Source organism: Centruroides sculpturatus, unplaced genomic scaffold (genome assembly GCF_000671375.1).
Source record: "Centruroides sculpturatus isolate CEXI.00-Female unplaced genomic scaffold, Cexi_2.0 scaffold1400, whole genome shotgun sequence".
NCBI classification, from domain to species: domain Eukaryota; kingdom Metazoa; phylum Arthropoda; class Arachnida; order Scorpiones; family Buthidae; genus Centruroides; species Centruroides sculpturatus.
The window spans coordinates 8,123-35,178 of NW_019385563.1; the positions used below are offsets into that span (position 1 = coordinate 8,123).

At 30.8% G+C, this 27,056-nt stretch overlaps 1 protein-coding gene across 1 annotated transcript; it reads left to right on the plus strand.

Moving 5' to 3' along the window:
* The first annotated feature begins 2,235 nt into the window (after positions 1-2,235).
* Positions 2,236-21,501, plus strand: LOC111640153 (sugar phosphate exchanger 3-like). The gene is made up of 12 exons (XM_023386149.1): positions 2,236-2,336; positions 7,749-7,832; positions 19,583-19,728; positions 19,808-19,904; positions 19,984-20,068; positions 20,144-20,322; positions 20,397-20,538; positions 20,618-20,643; positions 20,719-20,794; positions 20,858-21,057; positions 21,132-21,197; positions 21,263-21,501. Exons 1-12 carry the CDS (start codon positions 2,319-2,321, stop codon positions 21,365-21,367), a joined length of 1,224 nt encoding a protein of 407 aa, XP_023241917.1. The 5' UTR covers positions 2,236-2,318; the 3' UTR covers positions 21,368-21,501.
* Positions 21,502-27,056: the final 5,555 nt, after the last annotated feature.

The following is a 27,056-nucleotide window of genomic DNA, read 5'->3' on the forward strand; positions in this document are numbered from 1 at the left end:
ATAAACAGGGTTTCACCATAATTTTATATCTGTTATTTTAATTACATTAAAATATATAATTAGATTTATTGTTACTTATTATATTAATAAAAAGTATATTTAATACAATTTATGCTTATAAAGACTATGAAATATATTACAGTAAAAGCTCACTAAGTCAAACTGTATTAACTAAAAACTGTCTACAGGTTCTGGCCACAGTATATAGAATTTTTCATATAATGCAGTTTCTTTAAGTTAAAATTAACCTATTTTTCCATGTACTCTTCACCCTTTGATAGATCCTTCTTAATTTTCTTTTGTATTCTATGAATACAAATGATTAAGATAAATCCACACCATCGGTCAATGCCAAATACGACACCACACCGTTACCACCTCATATTCATATTCTTTTACTGATGTAGTATGTTATTGACATTTTCATAACAACACAAGAGGGTGCATACTAAAACTGTGTACAATTTTGTAATCATTCTGTGAATAGATTCTTGAGAAATATCTTGGTGGAAATTTTATTTTCATCGAAAAATTTCAGAAAATTGGGTACTAAATTCATTAACTTGAAATTAGGATTTTTTTTTTTTTACCTCATAAAGTCAAAATTCGTGAGGTAATGAGATTTTACTTAATTTAGTAATAGTAATCTTTTATGTACTAAATCTAAACTATTTAAATTACTTGTATTTTATTTATTGAATATTTTATATACTTTCACAACAATACTAACAGTACAAAGCAAAAGACATATCTATGTATTGATACAATATAAGTTAAATTTAAATTAGGATACTGTACATTTCAATCAATAAAGAAGTCTGAGTTTATTTTGTTTTAGCTTTGAGTGATACTGCCGTAAAAATAATGCGTCATCAAGTGATTCATATTTTACCTTCTTTATTGTTTCTTGAGTCTGCAGACTGTTTTTGGAAATCATTTTGCAACAAAAGTCTTTGATTTCTTTACAATTCTTCTTCCAATCTGACACAGTAGAAGTCCCAATGCAAAACTTTGCAGCAGTGTTCTTCAAGGGTTTAGCTTATCCATTCTACTGAGTAATTCTAATTTCTTCTTCATTGTTACAACCTTTCTTTCTGTTAGATGTCATTTTCTTGGTGTTTACTTCACAAGAGATCAAAGGTGACTGAAACTCAGTGAAACACTAGTAGCTGTAAGTGTTGAGTGAATAATAATTTGTGAGATAACAAACAATAAACTTATTAACATGTTGACTGTTATGAGAAGCACATTTTTATTCGGTAGGAAAGTAGCAACTTTTTTATAATTGAAAATCTTAAAAGATTCTACAAGATATTAAATAAACTCAAAGAAATCTCCCGTGGAATGCATAACAATGAACATCATGTGCCGATTCGTAGAAAACAAGTCTATTCTTGCAAGCAGGCAAGAATGTACTTAGTTCTCTGATGTTTATAGACTTTCCACATGCCTATATTTCATACTTCTGAAAGAGGAATTATATTTTGTAATTAGGATAAACAGGGTTTCACCATAATTTTATATCTGTTATTTTAATTACATTAAAATATATAATTAGATTTATTGTTACTTATTATATTAATAAAAAGTATATTTAATACAATTTATGCTTATAAAGACTATGAAATATATTACAGTAAAAGCTCACTAAGTCAAACTGTATTAACTAAAAACTGTCTACAGGTTCTGGCCACAGTATATAGAATTTTTCATATAATGCAGTTTCTTTAAGTTAAAATTAACCTATTTTTCCATGTACTCTTCACCCTTTGATAGATCCTTCTTAATTTTCTTTTGTATTCTATGAATACAAATGATTAAGATAAATCCACACCATCGGTCAATGCCAAATACGACACCACACCGTTACCACCTCATATTCATATTCTTTTACTGATGTAGTATGTTATTGACATTTTCATAAGAACACAAGAGGGTGCATACTAAAACTGTGTACAATTTTGTAATCATTCTGTGAATAGATTCTTGAGAAATATCTTGGTGGAAATTTTATTTTCATGGAAAAATTTCAGAAAATTGGGTACTAAATTCATTAACTTGAAATTAGGATTTTTTTTTTTTTACCTCATAAAGTCAAAATTCGTGAGGTAATGAGATTTTACTTAATTTAGTAATAGTAATCTTTTATGTACTAAATCTAAACTATTTAAATTACTTGTATTTTATTTATTGTAATATAGAAGAATTTATAATTTAGTATTTTTTTTTGTTTTGCTTTATAGCAATGGAATAGCCATAATTTATTCAGTAACGGCAAATCTGTGTCGTATTTTCTTGGTTCCCTCGATACCACATTTATGACATGCTATGCATTGGTAAGCTGATTTTTTTTCTTATCATTACAGATGTAGATTATTATTATTATTATTAATATTGCTTGTAAAATGATCATATAATTTTTATAATAAATTCTTAGTTATTAATTATAAAACATATTAAATTACTTGGTGAATTTTATCATTATCAGAATATTTAAATAGTTTTATCATATTTGTATACCTTTTAACTGTGAGAATACAAAAATAATAAAGTAAATTAAGCAACACATCATCCGAAAATAGAATAAAATATAAAAATGTTGACACATACCACATAGTTTTTCACATTAAGTGTAACATCTGATTTAGAAATAGTGTTTTCAATATGAACACATTATTTCTAAATCAGATGTAATTTATTCAACTGGTTAATTGTTAAAAAGTTGCAAGATTTTCAGTATATGTGCAGAAATTGTGGCGACATTTTAAAATTTTCTAGAGCCAACCAACTCTAGAAAATTTAAAAATGTTGCCACAATTTTGCCAGTTTTAAATTTTTTCTGTCACTTGATATTGTTTATCGCCACCAGTTTTACTTATCAATTAACTTAAGTGCCAGTAGCCTTATCAAAGCAAAAGTAATGTTTTAAACTGTCACTTACAAGGAGAGGGCCAAAAGTTTGGGTCTCCGATTCGAAGGAAACTTGGTGAGCACATAGCCTTAAACACAAACAGCTCCTCATCCAAATAGGATCCACTTCTCAAACATTTCCGAAAAGGTGGCCTCTGAAAATTTAGTGTTTAGCTTAAAGAATTTTCATATCCAGGAGTTGTGATAGCCAAGTAAGAGACACCACTCTGGAACTAGTCGACGTAGGTTCGAATCTTCGGAATTTTAGTTTAGTTTAGTTTTTTTGTGTGAGACATTATTTTATTATTCTGCCACATCATTAGCATTATTATTACTGTTATTATTCCTCACATTTAAAACAAGAAATTGAAAATTGTGATGTCATTTCCTGCTTACAGAAAACAAGCCACTCTAGATTTAACATTTAATATTGTTAAATAAAATTTTTCTTCATAATTATTTTCAGATACAGTGGTATTGTGTCATTCGAAGTGTAACAAACACGAGCGTGCAAGAGTATCGTCCATAATATTAACACTAAATTTTCAGAGGCCCAATGTTTTGAAGCGATTGAGAAGTGGGTCCTATTATTTGGTCAAGGAGCTGTGCTTAAAGCCTACATGCTCATCAAGTTTCATTCGAATCAGTGACCCAAATGTCTGGTCCTCCCCTTGTTAGCAATAGCAATCATTTTTGAATAATTTTTTAATGAATAATTCCAAATAGCACACTGTTTAAACATTGTGATAAAATATTTCACAGGTTCTGTCATGTCAAAAATTTTTGTTTTTGTCTACTGAAAAAAAGATCAAAATAAAAAGAAAGTTATCCCAAAAAAATTCCACAAAATTTCTGTTGGTCGATAAAAAATCCCCACTATGGAAGTGATGGGCGGCATTGAACGAAACTTCCTTTGGCTCTCGACGTCACATTTTACTTTTCTGCTCAAACTTTCCATGTGACATCAGGAAATCGCTAGTGTGTGGTGCACGGGACTCCCATTGTACAGAAGCTTGACATTTTGTTCTTTTTCCCAAAGCATGATTTGTGATTCAATTTTGTGCCAAATATAGAAATAAAGGACTGAGGTTTTTATCACCACTTTAATAAAAATATTGCCAAGTAGCAATTTTAGCACTATGCAACCTGAATTCTGGTTCACGCTGCATAGTGCCTGTATGTGTATCAAAAGTGAGATATATCTACATTTTATATCTCATTTATATAATGCAGATATTTTGTTTTTTATTTTTAGTGTATATGTATTGAAGAATTTTGTTATACTTTTATTCTTTTTGAACAACTATATTTGGTGAGACCATATACATTTTTATAACTAATTCCCAGTTTTGCACAGATAAGGAAAAAAAACGTGTTTTTTCCTTAAATGTTGTGATGTTGGAACCTTGATGTAAACATGTGTCTGATAATGCATACTTCATATGCAGTTTTAAAAACACGCATAAAAATTCATTTATTATTTTTATTGCATACCTTGCAGATGATGATGTTGGGACTGAAGACATGCTTTACAAATTTTAAAGCTTGTTTGTATGATTTCAAGTTTAATTTTTTTGAATGATCATTTGTCAGTGAAAAATGAATCTTTTTTATACATTTACAGTGTGTGTGAGAAATATCACTCTTCCATCCAATTACAAATGAGTGCACAAAATTCAAATGTTTTTGAATTTGAACTGTCTAACTTGCATTCTTTCCAATTCACTCAAATGAACACGTTTGCTACAGAAGCCTCTAATTTTTCAAATTTTCAAAATCCTTTTACAGTAATTTTAATCCAATTAATTTAATAATGTTAAATTTATATTGTTTTCAAAAAATTGTGTAAATATAATATTTAATATTTAATTAAATATAATGGAGGTAATGTATTGTGATTAAAGTTGTCAAATTTCTTCATATGGAGCATGTTCAGAAAAGATTCCATTATGAGAATTTGTTTGAACCAAACTCATAATGGAACAATAGATAATGGACAAAAAGTTAATGCTGAATTATTAAGAAAGTACGTACGAGAGTTTTGATTCAAGACATTTAAAACAGGTCTAAAGTAAAAAATAATCTCTTATGTTACAGTAAAGAATTTTTCCATCTATGATGTAACTGTAGAGTGAAGGGAATTAGGTTAACCAAGTAATCCTCAAATAAATAATTGAATCATATAAATCATTGTGCTCAATGAATCAACTTCATTGTGCACCTCCTACATGTATTAAAATAATGTTTTGTGTTTTGTGATGATATAATTTTCAAATTCCTTATGTCACATATTGTTGCACTGATCTTCGTTCCTTTAGATCTAAAAAGTGTGATGTAATAGATCTAAGATTTGCTCTGGACGGAAGTTAGTAGTATGCATTTCGACCTACAAATTTTACTGTATATTACTGGCACTTTTAATGTGCATAGTGCATATATCCAGCATTTTTGTGTGTATGTGCATGTGCATATATTCTGATTTTTAAATGCAAATAAATCCATCCATCCATCCTTAGTTAAAAGTAATTTATTCGATAATGATAAATTTATTATTGATATTTAACAACTTTCATCTAAATTTAATTGAAATAATGATTTATTTTTACATCATTTACTTAAAGTAAAAATGAAGTTCTTGGTTTTAAATTTTTGTTTGGCTAATTATAGTTTCTGACATGAATTTTTGTATTGTTATTTGAATATTTAATTGGTGATATTTTGGAATATTGTAACAAATCAGTTATAAATCTCAAAACTGCATTCATTTTTGTCATTAATAATATGAATTTTTTTCTCAGATGTAACTTTGGAATTATGAATTATTTTCCATATTAATAATTGTATTTGTTTTTTGAAATCTGTCAAAACCAAAGTTTTCTGGCAGAAGAATAATTCCATCCTAATAGAAGTTATAGTTATGACTTTTACCAATGTTAAAATCAATATTTTGCCTCTATTTTACTTGAAATTACTTTTAAAAAGTGTATATTGGAAAGATGTTAAGACATATTTTGAAATATTGCTTCAGGTTCAGACACATTAAACATTGATAAAAAAATCAATTAAACTGAGCTAAGTCTAAAGATGTAAAATAAAGAACATTTCAGGGGTTTTATTGGAAGGTGATAATTGGATAAACAACAACGTAAGTCTTTCAAAATATCAAAGGGAGTGAGGTATAGTTACAGTGACCATACGTCCTTTATTTAAGAGGACAGTCCTTTATTTCACTGCTCTGTCCTTTAACTTTATTTATTTTCTAAAATAGGCATTTTGTCCTTTATTTTGTAAAGTTGACGCAAAGTTTAAAAAAAAAAATTTAATAATATATTGAACAAGTTAGTTTTGTGTACGCCATCACGATCAGTGTTGCATTGCTACATAGAGCGCAGTAGTGCAGTGTGTCGCCAACCAAACGGCCCACTGACAGTACCAGGGGGTGGACACTCTTATGGGGATTTTTGTGATAGTTTTTTAACTCTCTAGTTGGTGGATGATACACTTGTTAATTAAAGCTAAAGTTAGTTGAAAGAAAAAATGAGGGGTTTCTTCCTATTGTTATTAGAAAAGTGGTCTTAGCATTAGAAAAATCAGAAAATATACAAGCCAAAAAATTCAATGATGCTGTGTACACATTTTATCAAACGTGCATAGATTATCTAAATGATTGGGACATGTTTTTTATTGAAATAGAGGTGTTTGAATGGGTCACATTATGTGAAATCCCTTTGTGGGCGAAGGTAGAGGAAAGCTATATCTTTATTTCGAATCATTGGTCCGTAAATATACTCGACGGTGAATTATTTGATGAAGTTTCATGTGTAAAAAAATATGTCACAAACGAAAAGATCGACGAATGGTGACAGAATAACCAGCCCTGCCATCAAAGGTGGATTGAGATTTTTGAACATTTTACAGCAAAAGAAATTGTTTTCAAAAACGTTTGTAAAATCGTAGAATTTTTTTTGTCTTCCTGGATCTAATGCCCCCGTTGAATGAATATTTTCATTGCTGAATAATATGCGGACGAATGAAAAAACCCATTTAAAAGTAAGCACATTAGAAGCATGTATTTCTGTCAAATACAACTTTCAAATGAACTGTATGGAATTTTATGACTTTAAAGCGTGAAACGGCGCTATAAAAAAATTAATTCTACTGAAAAGTATCAAAATTAATGTTATTTAAATTTTTACAATGTGTGTATGTGTAATAATTCAGATTGCTTAAAATTTTAATGTATGCATTGTTGTATGCTACTATTTTCGTAATAAATGTTATAAACTTATGAATTTTATAAGGTATTTTTTGATTTTCTTCGATATGTCCTTTATTTTCCCCCAAAAAATATGGTCACTGTAGGTATAGTACATCAGCACTTTAATACAATCAAAGATTCTCTTCGTGTGATGGGCTTCCTGATCCTTGATAGTTTAAGCCTACGTCCCTGACATCAGATCGTTACTCTTCAGTGACTTAGAGAGTTCTGGGAGATCATCATCAGTAATACTGTTGGCATACGAGAGCATTGATTTCAGTCCTAAGACTTCCTGTAATGTGGCATTTTTAAAAAAAAAAACTTTTTCAAAATGCCACATTACAGGAAAGTGGTGGTGCCCATCTGCAGCTATTTGGTTTATCTTAACTCTCACTCTTTTATCAAGGTCCCCTGGAAAGGAACAAAGTCTGTGACCCTTTATTGTAAATTATATAAACTTGTATTAGTTGTATTTTGCATGAATGTTTTGAACCAGTGTCATTGTCATCACCAGATACACAAATATTCTATATACTTTAACACAATTAAAAATATTGTTTACATGTGTTTTTCTGTTTAGGGACTTTATGTGAGTGGAGCAATTGGTGATCGTTTTAATCTCAGGAAAGTTTTGGCATTTGGAATGTGTTCCTCATCTATAGCAGTGAGTATTAATTTTTAGCATTAGTTACAATTAGCCAATACGTTAAGAATTGACTCGGTGTCATATAAATTCTAATTACTTTTTCATAATAAAATATTTTATTTCAATGGGAATTTTTACAGGTTGACAGATCATTTTAAATCAGCATATGTGAAAACAATATTATACTTTAATGTAACAAATTTAAAAATCAAGAAAAAAATTCAGTAGTTCATAAGTATGAGAAAGACTTGTTAACCAAATATAAATTCTTTTGATATTTTACTGCATGTACATTGTTTTACTTAACACTCAAATGTTATTTATTATAATAAAAACATCTAGTCCAACATTTACAAGTAAAGACAAAATTTTATTATACCTTGAGTACGCTACATGCAAGCAAGGATAATCAGCACAGTGAGTCACATTCATTAGTTCTCCATGTTCAGGATGTTAAAGCTGAAGAAGCATGATAATGCTTGTTTTTAGTATAACCGTGAAGAAAAGATCTGGTTCAGATGGGAACTCGGAACTCGACGTCACCTACCGTTTGCAGGAGTTAATCTATTATGCTATCCAGGCCCCTGAACCAGGATGTCTTGCCTAATTTTGAAGGAGGAACAAATTACAGAATTTATTAATGCCAGCATCTTCATAGTTCCCTGAAAGATCTTGTTTGACTGTATTTTAGAATGAAGGTAATGGTATTTTAATTTGAAGATTGCAGCAATAGGCCCCAGCATAGCAAGCAAAATGTTAGTTTCCTGTTACTAAATCCAGGTGTCATGATGCTTTAGGCTAGTGACCAACCAAGATCATATTTTAAATCTTAAAATGTTTATTATTTTCCAGAAGTTTAATAATGGTCCCCTATCTAAAAGCATACACTTTTGATAAAATATTTTGCATGTTCTTACTACATCAATACATTGACACTTGTTTTGGCTTATACTGCTGTAACTATTAAAACTAATTTTTATTTCTATTATAAACAAAGCAGGCTGTATGTGTGAAAACCGTGATAGTCCCCCCTCAAATTTTGAAAATAAAGTGTTATTTACTAACATTGAAACATTCTTTTAGGTTAATCTAGAAGAAAATAGCTATGTTGTCAATCATCAGCAGAGTGCAATGGACATCTTTTAAATTAAATTCTAGTTCTGTTTATTGTGCATGAAAGTTCATTCTTGATTCATTCAGTGTTGAACTTTCATGCACAATAATTATTATAAATACAAAACCAAATAATACTGTAATTAATTGGGCTATTTAATTAATAATTTAATGTATGTGAAACCCGATATTGTTATTTTGTAAATTAACCTGTAAAGATTTTACGTGGATAAGTTTAATTTGTTTCAAAAATGTTATTTACTACATTAGCATTTTATTTAGTTTATCTAATATTAATACAAAATTTTCGGGAAAATTTTTTCAAAAGTTTGTTAATTAAAAATATCAGGATTTGAAATTGGGACAAGTATAGTAGTAGGAATAGATCTTAGTGTGCTGCCATGTCACCTTTAACAAAGATTTTAATGTCCATTATAATTATCATTGAACAGCCAATCAAAATGCTTTTGATTCAGGACCTTACCATACATTTTACATGCAAAAATGAAAATATTGTGTAACTTAACAATGGATTGCAAGAACTGCAGGGAAAACATTCAGCAGATAATGAAAGATGTATGGATGAATAATATACACGTTCTTTGAAATAATCTGCATGTGGAATGCAAGCCAAGCCATAGACAGACGCACTTGCTATTTCATTGGGAACAGTGTCAGGTTACCTATCTTTTCACATTTGGATTTTCTGCAGATCGCACTCTTGTTCGTTTTTTCGTGGAAATTATTTTATGTAGGTAACAATATTAGACACCGTTGAATTCGCCTCGGTGAGAGGAAGACTCCAGTACCAAAACTCTGGAGCTAGGCATATATTCAGAAGTTAGAAAGTCTTACTGAATCTTTAATCCATTGTAACTGTTTAAAAATAGATATGACCATTATTATATGGAGTTGGATTAGTTTTTCAAGGTCACTCTGTATTTCATAGAATATTTAGTTTTTCCTAATTTTATTAACAAAACTAACATTTATAGCTGACCTGGCTAATGTTAAAAGGTAACGTTAATATTATGTTGTCCCCATGGAGCTTGAGTGGGGAAGGATTTGAGGACCTAAAAGGACACTTAAAAAATAATAATATTGGAATTCAGAAACATACTGAATTCGTTACAAGTTGCATTCAACGGGTGATTGATATATATGAAGGTGGCATAAAAATAAACAAATTTAAAGAAATCTCCAATAAATTAGACATACTTTTTCAAGAACCCAAGTTTGGTTTTTTATAATTAACTCAAAGGCTACTGGACAAATCCTACTTTACAGTCAAGTTCTTACAAATAAAATGGAACTCAACCAATTAACAATACATTGTCAGAAAAACCTGGTAAGGATTTCTTGTTTATCTATGATAAAAGTGAAAATACAAAAAAACTAATTAGGGAAAGTGTTAAACCAGCAGAACTAAAGATAGGTGTCCAAAGAATTAGAAATATCCATAAGGGTGGTATCGCAGTTGAGCTACACAAGGAGGAAGATTTAAAAACCTTAAAAAGAGTGATTAATGAAAAAAATCCCACAATTTTCGACAGTGCTACCACTATTATTATTAAAATTGTCCCAAATCAGCAGAATAAAGACGATAATATAAATGACATCCATAGACAGAATGATTGCTTTTTAGGTCTTCAAGTTTATATAATTGATTCATGCAAACTAATCTTAAAATTCTCGGCAGGAACAAGGGGTAGAGAATTCACCAACTGGGTTTTGCAGGCATCCCCTCACATACGAAATCCATTAATATACAATGGTCGAGGTGCAGTGTCACAGACTTTTTCCCAGTAACTCAATGCTTCGGGTGCTTTAGATTCAGACACATGGCTAAAGATTGTAAAGAGGACCACAAAACATGTACTCACTGCACTGGGACACACAATTACAAAGAATGTAATAACAAAAAAGAAACCCCTATTTGTAAAAATTGCATGGCAGAAAGATTTACAAATACCAGTCACAATGCAATAGATCACATATGCCCCATTTATCAGAAAAAATATAATTGTTGCAAAAACAGACTACGGAACAAAAAATTAAAGATACAGTTAGTATCCTGCAAATTAATCTCGGCAGAGGAAGAGACGCAACATCATTGCTCTTGACAAAACTTCAAACCTATGATGTGATTCTTGTACAGTACAAGAATCATATTGTATTAACAATAAACCTGCTTGTTTACCCACAAAGTATAATTCTTCAGGGAACTAATGAATACCCATGGAGCATTATTATTCTGAACAATAAGAACATACTGTACCTATTTTATTTCACAAAAATCATAGCAACCAATACATTACCTGCTGTGAAATTTATGGATAGGACATTAAACTGTTCATAATTAACATATATTGTCCCAAAGGAATCGATCTTCAAGATATATTAGAAGAAATCAATAAGATAATTAACGTCAACAACATTCATAGAGAAACCAGACACAAAATAAACATAGATATTAACACCCCTGACATACCCCGTTTCACACGTAAAGAGGTTGACAAAATAATCACTAAAACATTATTATTGATGGGGATATTAACTTGCACTACCCAACTTGGGGAGGTGACAAACTCGACAAAAGAAGAGGAACTTTTGAGCAGTTCTAAAAACATCTGTTACTCACCTCCAACTTTTGAATAAGGCAGAGGAAAAAATTGGAAAGACATCTTGGCCAGCTCCTCTAACATTCACAAATACAGTAGAGCGTCGATTTTCCGAATCAATTGGGGACTGGGGTTGTCCGGATAACTGATTTACGTACGAAAAAATAGTTTAACGTATCTGATTTNGGTGAATTTTATCATTATCAGAATATTTAAATAGTTTTATCATATTTGTATACCTTTTAACTGTGAGAATACAAAAATAATAAAGTAAATTAAGCAACACATCATCCGAAAATAGAATAAAATATAAAAATGTTGACACATACCACATAGTTTTTCACATTAAGTGTAACATCTGATTTAGAAATAGTGTTTTCAATATGAACACATTATTTCTAAATCAGATGTAATTTATTCAACTGGTTAATTGTTAAAAAGTTGCAAGATTTTCAGTATATGTGCAGAAATTGTGGCGACATTTTAAAATTTTCTAGAGCCAACCAACTCTAGAAAATTTAAAAATGTTGCCACAATTTTGCCAGTTTTAAATTTTTTCTGTCACTTGATATTGTTTATCGCCACCAGTTTTACTTATCAATTAACTTAAGTGCCAGTAGCCTTATCAAAGCAAAAGTAATGTTTTAAACTGTCACTTACAAGGAGAGGGCCAAAAGTTTGGGTCTCCGATTCGAAGGAAACTTGGTGAGCACATAGCCTTAAACACAAACAGCTCCTCATCCAAATAGGATCCACTTCTCAAACATTTCCGAAAAGGTGGCCTCTGAAAATTTAGTGTTTAGCTTAAAGAATTTTCATATCCAGGAGTTGTGATAGCCAAGTAAGAGACACCACTCTGGAACTAGTCGACGTAGGTTCGAATCTTCGGAATTTTAGTTTAGTTTAGTTTTTTTGTGTGAGACATTATTTTATTATTCTGCCACATCATTAGCATTATTATTACTGTTATTATTCCTCACATTTAAAACAAGAAATTGAAAATTGTGATGTCATTTCCTGCTTACAGAAAACAAGCCACTCTAGATTTAACATTTAATATTGTTAAATAAAATTTTTCTTCATAATTATTTTCAGATACAGTGGTATTGTGTCATTCGAAGTGTAACAAACACGAGCGTGCAAGAGTATCGTCCATAATATTAACACTAAATTTTCAGAGGCCCAATGTTTTGAAGCGATTGAGAAGTGGGTCCTATTATTTGGTCAAGGAGCTGTGCTTAAAGCCTACATGCTCATCAAGTTTCATTCGAATCAGTGACCCAAATGTCTGGTCCTCCCCTTGTTAGCAATAGCAATCATTTTTGAATAATTTTTTAATGAATAATTCCAAATAGCACACTGTTTAAACATTGTGATAAAATATTTCACAGGTTCTGTCATGTCAAAAATTTTTGTTTTTGTCTACTGAAAAAAAGATCAAAATAAAAAGAAAGTTATCCCAAAAAAATTCCACAAAATTTCTGTTGGTCGATAAAAAATCCCCACTATGGAAGTGATGGGCGGCATTGAACGAAACTTCCTTTGGCTCTCGACGTCACATTTTACTTTTCTGCTCAAACTTTCCATGTGACATCAGGAAATCGCTAGTGTGTGGTGCACGGGACTCCCATTGTACAGAAGCTTGACATTTTGTTCTTTTTCCCAAAGCATGATTTGTGATTCAATTTTGTGCCAAATATAGAAATAAAGGACTGAGGTTTTTATCACCACTTTAATAAAAATATTGCCAAGTAGCAATTTTAGCACTATGCAACCTGAATTCTGGTTCACGCTGCATAGTGCCTGTATGTGTATCAAAAGTGAGATATATCTACATTTTATATCTCATTTATATAATGCAGATATTTTGTTTTTTATTTTTAGTGTATATGTATTGAAGAATTTTGTTATACTTTTATTCTTTTTGAACAACTATATTTGGTGAGACCATATACATTTTTATAACTAATTCCCAGTTTTGCACAGATAAGGAAAAAAAACGTGTTTTTTCCTTAAATGTTGTGATGTTGGAACCTTGATGTAAACATGTGTCTGATAATGCATACTTCATATGCAGTTTTAAAAACACGCATAAAAATTCATTTATTATTTTTATTGCATACCTTGCAGATGATGATGTTGGGACTGAAGACATGCTTTACAAATTTTAAAGCTTGTTTGTATGATTTCAAGTTTAATTTTTTTGAATGATCATTTGTCAGTGAAAAATGAATCTTTTTTATACATTTACAGTGTGTGTGAGAAATATCACTCTTCCATCCAATTACAAATGAGTGCACAAAATTCAAATGTTTTTGAATTTGAACTGTCTAACTTGCATTCTTTCCAATTCACTCAAATGAACACGTTTGCTACAGAAGCCTCTAATTTTTCAAATTTTCAAAATCCTTTTACAGTAATTTTAATCCAATTAATTTAATAATGTTAAATTTATATTGTTTTCAAAAAATTGTGTAAATATAATATTTAATATTTAATTAAATATAATGGAGGTAATGTATTGTGATTAAAGTTGTCAAATTTCTTCATATGGAGCATGTTCAGAAAAGATTCCATTATGAGAATTTGTTTGAACCAAACTCATAATGGAACAATAGATAATGGACAAAAAGTTAATGCTGAATTATTAAGAAAGTACGTACGAGAGTTTTGATTCAAGACATTTAAAACAGGTCTAAAGTAAAAAATAATCTCTTATGTTACAGTAAAGAATTTTTCCATCTATGATGTAACTGTAGAGTGAAGGGAATTAGGTTAACCAAGTAATCCTCAAATAAATAATTGAATCATATAAATCATTGTGCTCAATGAATCAACTTCATTGTGCACCTCCTACATGTATTAAAATAATGTTTTGTGTTTTGTGATGATATAATTTTCAAATTCCTTATGTCACATATTGTTGCACTGATCTTCGTTCCTTTAGATCTAAAAAGTGTGATGTAATAGATCTAAGATTTGCTCTGGACGGAAGTTAGTAGTATGCATTTAGACCTACAAATTTTACTGTATATTACTGGCACTTTTAATGTGCATAGTGCATATATCCAGCATTTTTGTGTGTATGTGCACGTGCATATATTCTGATTTTTAAATGCAAATAAATCCATCCATCCATCCTTAGTTAAAAGTAATTTATTCGATAATGATAAATTTATTATTGATATTTAACAACTTTCATCTAAATTTAATTGAAATAATGATTTATTTTTACATCATTTACTTAAAGTAAAAATGAAGTTCTTGGTTTTAAATTTTTGTTTGGCTAATTATAGTTTCTGACATGAATTTTTGTATTGTTATTTGAATATTTAATTGGTGATATTTTGGAATATTGTAACAAATCAGTTATAAATCTCAAAACTGCATTCATTTTTGTCATTAATAATATGAATTTTTTTCTCAGATGTAACTTTGGAATTATGAATTATTTTCCATATTAATAATTGTATTTGTTTTTTGAAATCTGTCAAAACCAAAGTTTTCTGGCAGAAGAATAATTCCATCCTAATAGAAGTTATAGTTATGACTTTTACCAATGTTAAAATCAATATTTTGCCTCTATTTTACTTGAAATTACTTTTAAAAAGTGTATATTGGAAAGATGTTAAGACATATTTTGAAATATTGCTTCAGGTTCAGACACATTAAACATTGATAAAAAAATCAATTAAACTGAGCTAAGTCTAAAGATGTAAAATAAAGAACATTTCAGGGGTTTTATTGGAAGGTGATAATTGGATAAACAACAACGTAAGTCTTTCAAAATATCAAAGGGAGTGAGGTATAGTTACAGTGACCATACGTCCTTTATTTAAGAGGACAGTCCTTTATTTCACTGCTCTGTCCTTTAACTTTATTTATTTTCTAAAATAGGCATTTTGTCCTTTATTTTGTAAAGTTGACGCAAAGNAAAAAAAAAAGACCGCATTTGCAAGTTTTAAGCATTGATATACCTATCCAAATGGAACCAAGTTCCATCTGTGTGCAGTACCAGTCGTCAAGTTCTTCTTAATTTAGTATCAAAAACATAAAATATTTGAGTAGCCCAAGACATAGGCAAAGATTGAAGTGCCACAGCACTGGCGAAAATTTAAATTTGCTGACTGGAATTCTTTCGGATGATTGACTTTCGGAAAATCGACGCGCTCTACTGTACATACACAACTGGAAAGTTGAAGATGACACTACATTAAGTGACCATAAGTACTTATCTTTTGAAATCAACATTCCTAATCTTAACATTCTAGAGGGACCAAGTTATTGCACCGCCCAGGCGGACTGGGAAAGATGGAGAACATACATTATGAATAAAATTGACATAACTCCCTCACACTCAAGGGAAGAAGCGACGGGAAAAATTGAACAAAATCTCAAGATTATTAAGGACACGTGAGATTGCTATACTGAAATAGAGAGCCAAGATTAAACAGGTCCCCTGGTGGAACAACACTCTGTCAGAACTGAGGCTCAGAAAAAAGTATCAAAAAACTAAAGAGGACACACAAAGGTCGATCTACAAGCAGCAATACTTACAGCTACAAAAAGAATACAAAAACCACATAAAAGATTCTAAATTGAAATCCTGAAGAGAATACTGCACTAGAGCTAGCAAAGACCCTTGGTGGTTTCTTACCAAGTGGAGCTGTAACAAATTAAGAACAACAGAGGCCATGACCACTATGGAAGCTACAGAAGGACATACAAATGATCTGCAAACTACCATCAAAGCATTATTTCAAAAAATTTCTGTAGTAGACAACGAAAATGAAGATCAACATTCATAGAGAAATCAGAGACAAAATAAACGTAGATATTAACATCCCCTTTCACACGCGAAGAGGTTGACAAAATAATCACTAACCTGAATAACAGACCCCCGGGATCATCAAACAAATTTGGAACATAAACCCAACACTACTTTTTACCTCTTCAATACTTGCCTACATTTTAGCGTCTTCCCCACTGAGTGGAAAAGAGCCAAGTTGGTACTTGTCCCCAAAGTAAATAAACCTGGAGACTACAGACCGATTTCCCTGTTAGCTGCACTAGGGAAAGTAATGGAAAACAGACTCTCTTGGCATCTAGAATCAAACTACTGAGTGACAATCAGTATGGTTTTAGGAAGCAAAGGTCAACCATTCATGCTATCACTATGGCAGTCAACAACATCAAAGCACTACTTGACAGGAATAAATATGTATTGGGACTTAGCTTAGACATCCAGAAGGCATTCGACAATGCATGGGGGCCACTGATTCTTTATAGACTCAGACAGCTACAATGCTCCATGAACATCTATCCACTGATGAAACAATACCTTCACGAGACAACTATCACCATCAAAACAGGGAATATTACTTTTGAGAATGAGTATAATAGGGGCTGTCCACAGGGCTCAGCCTGTGGGCCACTTCTGTGGTGCGTCCTATTCAATGATTTTTTGACCCAGAACTTCAGTCAAGACAAAATTATTGCATATGCAGATGATGCTCTCATGCTGTTGACAGGTAACCCTAGAGCAGAACTTGAAAGGAAAGCAGGCTATGTCAAAAATAAGTGAATGGGGAAGGAAAAACAAGCTGATCTTCAATCCAGGAAAAATAATAGGAATCATCTGGAACAAGAGAGTACAGACAATTCGGTTGGGGTCAGAAAGTATAAAAATAAACATTAAATATATAGGGGTTACACTTGACTTTTAGCGACAATGAAAGATTAACCCTGTTTTCTTACAAATCTCTCTCTAATGTTCTCAATATGTGTGGTCTAAAGAAGCTTAAAGCAACTGGGAGTTTGACTCTCATGCTATGGACTCAGTTTATAACATGATATTTATTCCAATAATTACCTACACCTGCCCAGTTTGGGAGGAAGCCACTAAGAAAATTTATAATAAAAGGAAACTAACATCAGCCCAAAGGAAAGCATTACTGATTCTCACTAAAGGTTACAGAACGACTCCTACTAACAGCCTCAAAATCAAATATCATGCATTAAAATGGAAACTGAAACACGATAATGACATCATCATCGAGGATGAAAGAGTTAAAAAAGACGACTTTGTCTGTCAATGGTTTAGAGTAAAATTATGTTCTTTTACTTGGGTTATGGATAAGTGCATAAGGGATCTTCCATTCAATCATATAGACGTATACACAGATGGATCTAAAATTAACGATAACCATATGCTGGTGGCAGTTATGTAATATATCATAAAGATACGGAAATCGATAATAAACTCTCAAATTAGACGATAGATGCAGTGTTACACAAGCAGAACTGCTGGTAATTGCCACTGCAGTGGAAGACTGTATTTCTAAACACCCACATCATAATGTTAACATCTATTCCGACAGCCAAGCAGCTATTTACATAATTCAGAACAAGGATACTCACCTGATTACTTATAATATTAATACTATGCTACATAACTCAAATTGTGCCTTCTCCCTTAATTGGCTGAGAGGACACCAGGGAAATATTGAAAGAGCCGACAAATTAGCAAAGAAAGCAGTCACCAACCAAGAAAACACCATAATATACAGCAAATTATCACGCTATAAAAAAAAACTATATTTTAAAGGAATAGCAAATATTTTGGGACAACTTCCATAATGAAACAACTTACTCATACTTACCAGACATTAAAAGTATCTTCAAGATGAATTGGCTCAAAATAGATCATAATACAACCAATTTATAACAAACCATGGCTGCTTTCAAAGCTACTTACACAGGTCCAAAATCACTGATAATGATAAGTGTTCTATTTGTGACAAAACCAATAGAAGCGACCACTACCTGTTCGACTGCCCTATAGTTGAAAAAGAAAGGAACAATTTACAGCAAATTTTAGGCTACAAACATGTAGATTGGTCATGCAATAAAAGCCTTCTCTTGCAAGATGAAGAAATCTACAGGTCCTTCAAAACTCTTATTGACTTGTATTTCAAATGGACTTAAGTGCAAAAATTACACTGAATATTGTCGGTTAACTGGGAAGCCACCCAGCCCTTTATTGTGTTAAGTCCCATGCATTGCGGGTAGTGACAGTGACCACATCCACACTCCCGCCTATTCCATTCATTTACTGTTACGCGCATTTATCATCTTTTTTGTACAATGATAACTGTATGTAGTTTACCACCCAGTTGTGCTAAGCGGTACTGGGTATGTACATATCACTTGTACCTAATTAATAATAATAAAAAAAAAAAGACCGCATTTGCAAGTTTTAAGCATTGATATACCTATCCAAATGGAACCAAGTTCCATCTGTGTGCAGTACCAGTCGTCAAGTTCTTCCTTTCCAAAAACCAATGGCGACATCTCAGTTGCTTGCCATAATCTGAATAGCTGGTATATTATGCTAATTTTGTGTGCATAAAGTTTCAACATTTTATATAAGACTTTCTGTGCACTTTTGTATAACAACATGCTCTGGCTAGCAAGCTGCCAGTGAGACTGTATCAGATTGACATTGAGAAGGTAATGAATGTGCATACAACTTCTCTGAATACACTCGGTCACTTCCTCATCTTGCCATCTGCAAGATTCCTGCCTATCTTGAACTCGTAAAGGGGTCTGATGGTTGACTTGTTTGGATACCACTACATCACTGTACATGTAAATTCTATGATAGTAGTGTAAATATGACTCCATGTTCAACAATGAAGATAACACACTGTTAGAAACTGAAAACCATTGCTGTTGTCTACTTAGGTTCCATAACAGTGCAGTGGCGTACAATCACTGCCATTGCAAATTATGCGTGTGACGAATAGAATATTGATACCATCAGAAATACGTAAGCCCGAAATGTGTACAGTATTCTGTATTCTTGGATTGTGTAATTTTCTTGATTACCAATTAATTTGTTTTTGTTTTAAATTTGTTTTTGCATTAGGAATATTTTTCCTTTATTTTGGATCACTGAATTCGGGCGAAATTCCATTAGATCACGATAACTTTAATAAAAGGATTTTGATGATTTTTTTTTCCTCCCATTAGGTTTTCATGTTTGGTACACTTAGTGAATGGCTACATATTTATAACTACTACTGGTATATCATATTCTGGGCTTTAACAGGTCTGCTGCAATCTACAGGATGGCCTACTGTGGTAGCAATCATAGGTAACTGGTTTGGAAAATCAAGGTAATATATTTTCTTTAAAAAATAGTGATGTGCTAATATATATAATTTGCTTATTTTTTTAAATAAAATATTTCTTAAGTCGAGGTTTAGTTATGGGATTTTGGGGTTCTTCACCTTCTGTTGGAAACATAATGGGAGCTTATATCGCAGCAGCGGTATTACATTATGGCTACGAGGTAATTAATGCTGAATGTTTACTTTTGTGTTATAATTTATTTAATCGTTAAAAATGTAATCAGAAATTTTTATTTTTAGTATGCTTTCTTAATACCTGCTGCTATGACTTTTGCTGGAGGAATCATTGTTTATTTCAGTATTGTTTCATCACCAAGAGAAGTTGGTAAAAAAAGCTTGTTAATTAGAAGATTCCACACTTTTTAAATCAATGATATAATTAAAATTCAATTTACATTAGGTTTACCTGAACCAGAAGAAGGAGAAACTAAAAATACAGATAAAGAACCATTATTAAATCCAGAGTGTGCAGCAATTAACGAAGATTCGGCTCTCTTGTTGCAAGACGAAAGTCTTCAAATTAGGAAACCAAAGGCTATAAATTTTTTCAAAGCTTTCTTACTTCCTGGTGTTCTACCTGTAAATAACTAAAATAATAATAAGTGAATTCCTTACTTTACTGCAGCAATAATAACAACTTCCATTCTTTACAGTATTCCTTGTCCTATGCATGTTTAAAAATGGTAAATTATTCATTTTTCTTTTGGCTTCCATACTATTTACAAAAAGCTTACGGTTGGGAAGAAGCTGAAGCAGACAGCTTGTCGGTGTGGTATGACATTGGTGGAATAATCGGTAAATATGTGCAAGATTTCTTACTTACTTAATTTTCACAAAAGCTTCTTATAATAATAAAATAAAAATCTTTTCGTAGGTAGCATCATAGGTGGAATCATTTCTGTGAGTTTATTTAAAAACGAAACTTGAATTATCTCAATCTGCATTTTCTGTAAATCTTGATATTTTTGTATGCAGGACAAATTAGGCACCCGATCACCAGTTGTTGGATTTTTATTATTATTAAGTCCTGGATCGCTGTATTTATATTACGGTAAGCCGTTAAATTATAAATTCATAATAGATGTGGAAGCTTTACATGATTTATTGTAAACAGTTTCTCCTGCAAACAAGATAATAAATGTCTTCCTGATGAGTGTAATGGGCTTCTTCATCGGGGGTGCTTCCAATTTGATAAGTACTGCCATATCGGCCGACCTGGGTCGTCAGAAAGAATTTAGTGATAATAAAGAAGCTTTATCCACTGTGATAGGTATCATTGATGGAACTGGAAGTGTGGGAGCAGCAATTGGTCAGGTAAATTAATAATTAGTACCATCTATTTCATATAAAAATACATAATTCTGACCATCCAATAAATTTTTCAACAGACTGTTATTTCTGTTATTCAAACCAATTTTAACTGGAAAGTTGTATTTTATCTTTTTATTGCTATGGTAAGTATTTTTACATTTTCCTATTCAAATATGAATTCACTGAGTATGTTTTTTGTCTTTTAAAGGTCATCTTGACGCTAATTTGTATAATAAAGATTGTATATAGGGATACAAAACTTTTGTTTCAAAGATGGAAGAATCAAATAGCTCTGCGCCTACGACAAGACTAAATCAGAGCATAAAAACTATCTGCCAATAATTTAATTGTAAAACAAAGTAATCTGGTATATATTTTTACAATGTGTTAAAATCTCGACATTATTGTCAATAAAAAAATTATTTTTAGTTTATTCTGAATTTTTTATATAGAAAAGACAATCATGTAAGTGAAAAATAAACGAGTTTTTAAAACAATTTGTTTCATACTTAATTTCACTTTATTCCATAATTTGAAACTAATTATATATCAAGGTTTTCTGATGTGTAATAGCAGATTATTAAATGGAGATTTAAAAAAAAAACAAATGAAATCAAAATGATCTTTGTGCAAAATCTGTTCAGTTCTGTAAGATGAAATTTGCATCCAATTACTCTAAAAGAATAATTCCAATCTTGAAAAGAGAGAAATCCCCTGTATTACACATCGAAAAATTCAATAATAATAAATTATTAATAAATTGGCAATATAATCTGCAATAATAAAATTTTTGGGAGTTGGATATTTATAGAACAGTCTGTCTTTCTCAAAGACAGACGACCGGCCAATCTTACACTTTAGTTTTGATCCCAATATTTCACAAAATTGTCCTTGAGGCAATTAAAACTGGCACTTCTTAACCGATCGCCGAAGCGACCACTTCACTGGCATTGGGATTCGTGCTCCTCACCGCCAAATTCATAGTCACGCCGTCCACACTTACTGCCAACTTAGATCTCACTAAGACATCACTGCCACCTCTGTATATACCGGCAAGATAGAGTGTATGAGAACTTTTTCCTTCTGGAACTTTATCCGATCTTTCACATGGCTGCATTCCAAGAAACAAAATTATGTTCTTTACAGCATCTGGAAAAAAATATATAATCAGGGCTTTAGCACTAAGTGATAAGATTAATACAGGTATCACTTGCTAACACGGAATTTGATTAACACTGTAAAATTAATTGTAGCAATTCCTTTATATAAAACCAGAAATTTTTATTAATGCAGCTTTAACAGCTTACTTAACATAAAAAAACATATCTAGTATTGGCAAATTTGCTATTTTAGTGATGAGGGTGATTTCTGATACAGATATGTAGTTCAATTATGATAGTGATGAAATTTCACACACTACTGCTAATGAGATATTGTATTTTTTTGTTTAGAAGCTTATTTTAAAACATTACTTAACATTTCAATTTTGATTTTACACAAACAAAATGTCTGCAGATAATATGCATATTATGTATGCTTTTAAGGTTTCATAAAGGATATAATGCTACATAAACAGTAAAAAATACTCATGGTATATGGGGAAGACTCTCCTAAACATTGTGAACATGAAACACAATGAAAATAAAAAAAACACAAATGTGGTTTTGAGTTTCAGGAAATTTTAAACTAAAGGATATAAACTGTATAGGGGGCACCTAAAAGCTGTTGAAGAAAAAATTCGGGAAGAAGTTGAAAAAATCGACAAACAACAACTTGTGAACTTGCAACAAATCTTTGGGTATGTTTGTAAAGGTGAACAAGTTAAATGCATTACTAACAAGTCAGTCATAAAGTACAAATTCCATTCAGTGCAAATGCTCGATATTGATGACATTTCAAACGAAATTCAGGAAGGAACGAGTTAGCTTACTTTGTTAAGAAAATGGCACCCGGTGATATTAATGTATCTAAATCTACTCGAGCGTTTAAATTTTGGATTAAAATGTGAAATGATAGATTGCTTCAGGAGGACAGTTATTTCTAAGAAAAATATTTTGGATAAGACTGCAATAGTAATATTCATATCTTCAATTTTAGGAACTGCCATTTTGTTGGAAATAAATTGGTCAAAATGTCTGATAAAAGTAAGAATAATGATGACATTCTCATTTAACTCTTTCAACTTTATGAACTTACCTTACCCTTTCACAAACAAGATGCTTTTTTTCCCACCTAATGCATGCAGAACACAAACAAACTGGATAGAGTATAATTTTGTCTGACAAAGGTAGGCACTACAGTTTCATTTTATCTTTAAATTAGTTACTCATTTTTTATCATAATATTTGTTATCTGTAAAATGTTTTCTATTTTAATTTTCTCATTAACTTAAAATTTGTTCTACCGTGTTTCCCTGAAAATAAGACATCCGCAGAAAATAAGACCTAGCACAGATTTTGCTGAATTGCGAAATATAAGACCTCCCCCCTGAAAGTAAGACCTAGCGAAGTTTTTTTTAGTCCTAACGGTCATCAACAGATGGTTGAAAGTGGCCATTGGCTTTTTGAAAGTATAGCCACTGATTGGTCAGCAGACAATTACGCCACACGGCATGATTTGCATAAGACTATGGCTTGGGAATCACAGATTTGCATAACTTTATGGCTGGTGATGGCTAATTGGTCAGCCGGGAATCACGCTACATGACATTTGCATAGTGCTACGGTTCAGTAAGCACTAATTGGTCATCGAGTCCAATGTTGACGCTATAAAAAGGTGACAGTTTGACACACCGGATATACATCACTCTCATCTAAGTTCAACTTGAGAATTTTTTTGTTCAATAATAAATGTGAATTCTTCTTTCTGGAAAAAATAAGACATTCCCTGAAAATAAGACCTAGTGCATTTTTCAGAGCAAAAATTAATATAAGACACTGTCTTATTTTCGGGGAAACACAGTAGTGGGTGGCAATTGTTTGGTTGAGTACTGAAGTATCGCTGTATTTGATTAACACAATTTTGATATACACAGTAATATCAAGGGATACATGTACTTCTAGAGAATTGTATTTAACATACTCCACATCAATCTGAAATTATAAATACAGTAACTAAGAATCACTTTTTATAATTTTTGACTCATTTTGTGCTGTGCCAATTACAGACATATTAAACTTGTTTGTTTGATATATTGGTTATCCCTAGAAACCCCACTTCTAGAATTTTTTACACTACTGCAATTTTCTGACAGCTGGGGAAATTATTATATTTAAAGAAGTAGAGTTGATGATTATAATTAACAAATACCAAATTACTGATATTCATGAAACATTAATTAATGACAAAAGTCAATATGTTATTGGTTTCAGTATTTATCAAAATTCTGGTTTAGCTCAGCTCTACTAGCTACTCTTAACATAAGAATTTTTAATTACTTATGTTTGGTCCTATAACAATTCATATGTAAAAGTAATAATGAATGGGAAAATCATGATGTCCAATACAAATATATTTTATTTCATATTTTCCATATCAAATATAGCAAAAAGACAGTTTAAAAATATTAGGCAAAGAATTCCATTTAAGTATCTGAATTAAGAACTCCAAAAACAGTAAAGAAAAATAAGAAGTTGACTTAAAACACTATTTTGAGCTTTACAACAAATAAATATGAAAATTAGCATTAAAAAAAATGTGTTATTTAAACTCAAATTATACAATATTTTAGCATAATTATTCAGCTGATATAATAAATTGTATTAAATATCACAAGAAACAATTTCCTATTTTAGAGTATAGCCAAAAAATGCACAGTTATTAACAAAATTTTTAAAGAATCAGAGCTAAAATTTTGGAGGGATGGGTAAGTGCATTTTAAAAATTCTGATTTACTCCGAAATCTTTTCACAGATAAAAAATTTTAACACATGATCCTAGAGAAACAAATTAATATCAATTATNATAACTTGACCTTTGGAGACATCATTAATATAAATAATTTTTATGGCCGTTGAATAAGAAGTGTTTCTTTCACAAGAAATGTATAAAATTAGTGCTGTATTAGACTTACGGTACCTAATTTACATACTGTGCAGACGATAATAAACTCAACTTACTAGCCTAAAATCTCCGTAGCGTGTTGCCAGGCGGCAGAAAGCATATATATAATTATAATAAAGTTACAATAAATTAAGTTAATATATAATTATATATACAGTACCTAATTTATATATAATTAATATATAATTATATGTACAGTACCTAATTTATATATAATACTAAACAGACGATAGCAAACTCAATTTAGCCGCTCTGTAGCGTGGCACAGGGTCGGAGGTAAGTAGTTCGGCTGCTCATCCACTATTGGTCCAGACTCTATCAATCTTCTCACGAAATGACATTATAGGAGGTACGTTATACGAAAGTTTCTACAATTTTTTTGCTACGTTATAGGAATTGTCGTTATAGGAACGTACGTTATAGGGGGGGGTCGACTGTATTTATTAGTTAGTTACTTGTTAGGCCTACAGGTTTCTCATTGGACTCCACAATCTACTAAACTTCTACTTTATACTAAGGAGTCTCCACTAATCAAAAATTTGAGAAAAGGTTGCTGGAAATTTGTGAAATTTATTCTGTTGTAAAGTGTAAATTTCTATTGTAATTATAATCATATATAAATACATAAATTTATATATTTAGACTTTATAAAAATTAAGACAAGCAAAAACAAAAAACAAAAGTTTCATTTTCAAGAATCATAAAACTGCAAGTGCATTTCTAAGAATGTGTGTGAAATACAGAAGGAAGCCTACTACTCAGCACAAATGACATTGTCTCAATTTTGCTCTATAACTTTTATTTTTATTGATATCAACAGAAAATAAGCAGTAAGTTGCAATTTGTCACTTATAGGCCTTCATATATTTCTTTTTATAAAACAAATCCTTTGAATACAATTTCTGTTCAAGAAAGTATGATTTAAATGTAATTTGTACACATTACTAATAAAGCAATCCAAAATTTATTTATGCTGATTGATTTCTGGGGAAGACTTAATACAAGTTTCTAAAATAATTTATTTTTTACAAGTAAAGTAATTTTGAAAAGAAAAATTGTAATTGAACACAACTAATTTTCATAATCAACTGCCTAGATAAAAAGTAACAATTCCATATATTCTTGCAAAAGTGAGAACAACAGTAGAATTATGAAAGATTATTGGCAAAGATAAAGGGCTTTAATTAATGTTTTGTTACCAACAACTTGGACAGAACAGAGAATGTTATACTGTTCAAGGAGACAAAGACCATGATGGTAATGAAATAAGAAACAGAAACAATGAAAATGATAAATATTGCTTCAGTGACTTTCCAAATTTTTTAAAATACAAAGTACTAATTTTTTCATATGCAAATAAAATGAATAATAATAGTTGACTTAAAGTCTAATTTTTTTCAAAGAGCAAACAAAGATCCCAAAATTGAGAGTTAACTTATATTTGGACCAATACGGTATATTCAGTTGTTGTTAAGTGTAGTTATATATCAATGAGATACTAAATAAAGATTAATTACTCTTATAACTGAAATTGCATTAAAAAATTATAATTGCATTTTTTAAAATATTTTGATATTAAGATTAAATATAATTTAAATATATTACAATCTGAAAATTGTTTTTTAATATTAAAAAGTCTATCAAAGAATTATAACATATATTCCTTTTATAAATAAAATGTTAAATTTAATACCTTCAATTGTTTTTGTAGCTGTAAGAGCATAAGTATCTTCTAATTCATTACTAGGTCCCATTTCATCCCAACATGCTCCAAAGTTTGGTTTCAAAATTCTTTGCACATGATCAGCAATAGAGACTTCTAAATCTTCCAACTAATTAAAAATACATCTTTTGATTAGATTTAAAATTTTAAAGACAATCTTTGATCATTTAGAGTTAAATTTTTAAAAATTAATTGACCATTCTTTTTATTTAAGGAA

Coding starts and splice junctions, on each gene's coding strand:
- LOC111640153 (XM_023386149.1), top strand. Junction 20,323..20,396: donor TACTTCCTGGTGTTCTACCT/GTAAATAACTAA, acceptor CATTCTTTACAG/TATTCCTTGTCCTATGCATG. Junction 20,644..20,718: donor TCATAGGTGGAATCATTTCT/GTGAGTTTATTT, acceptor TTTTGTATGCAG/GACAAATTAGGCACCCGATC.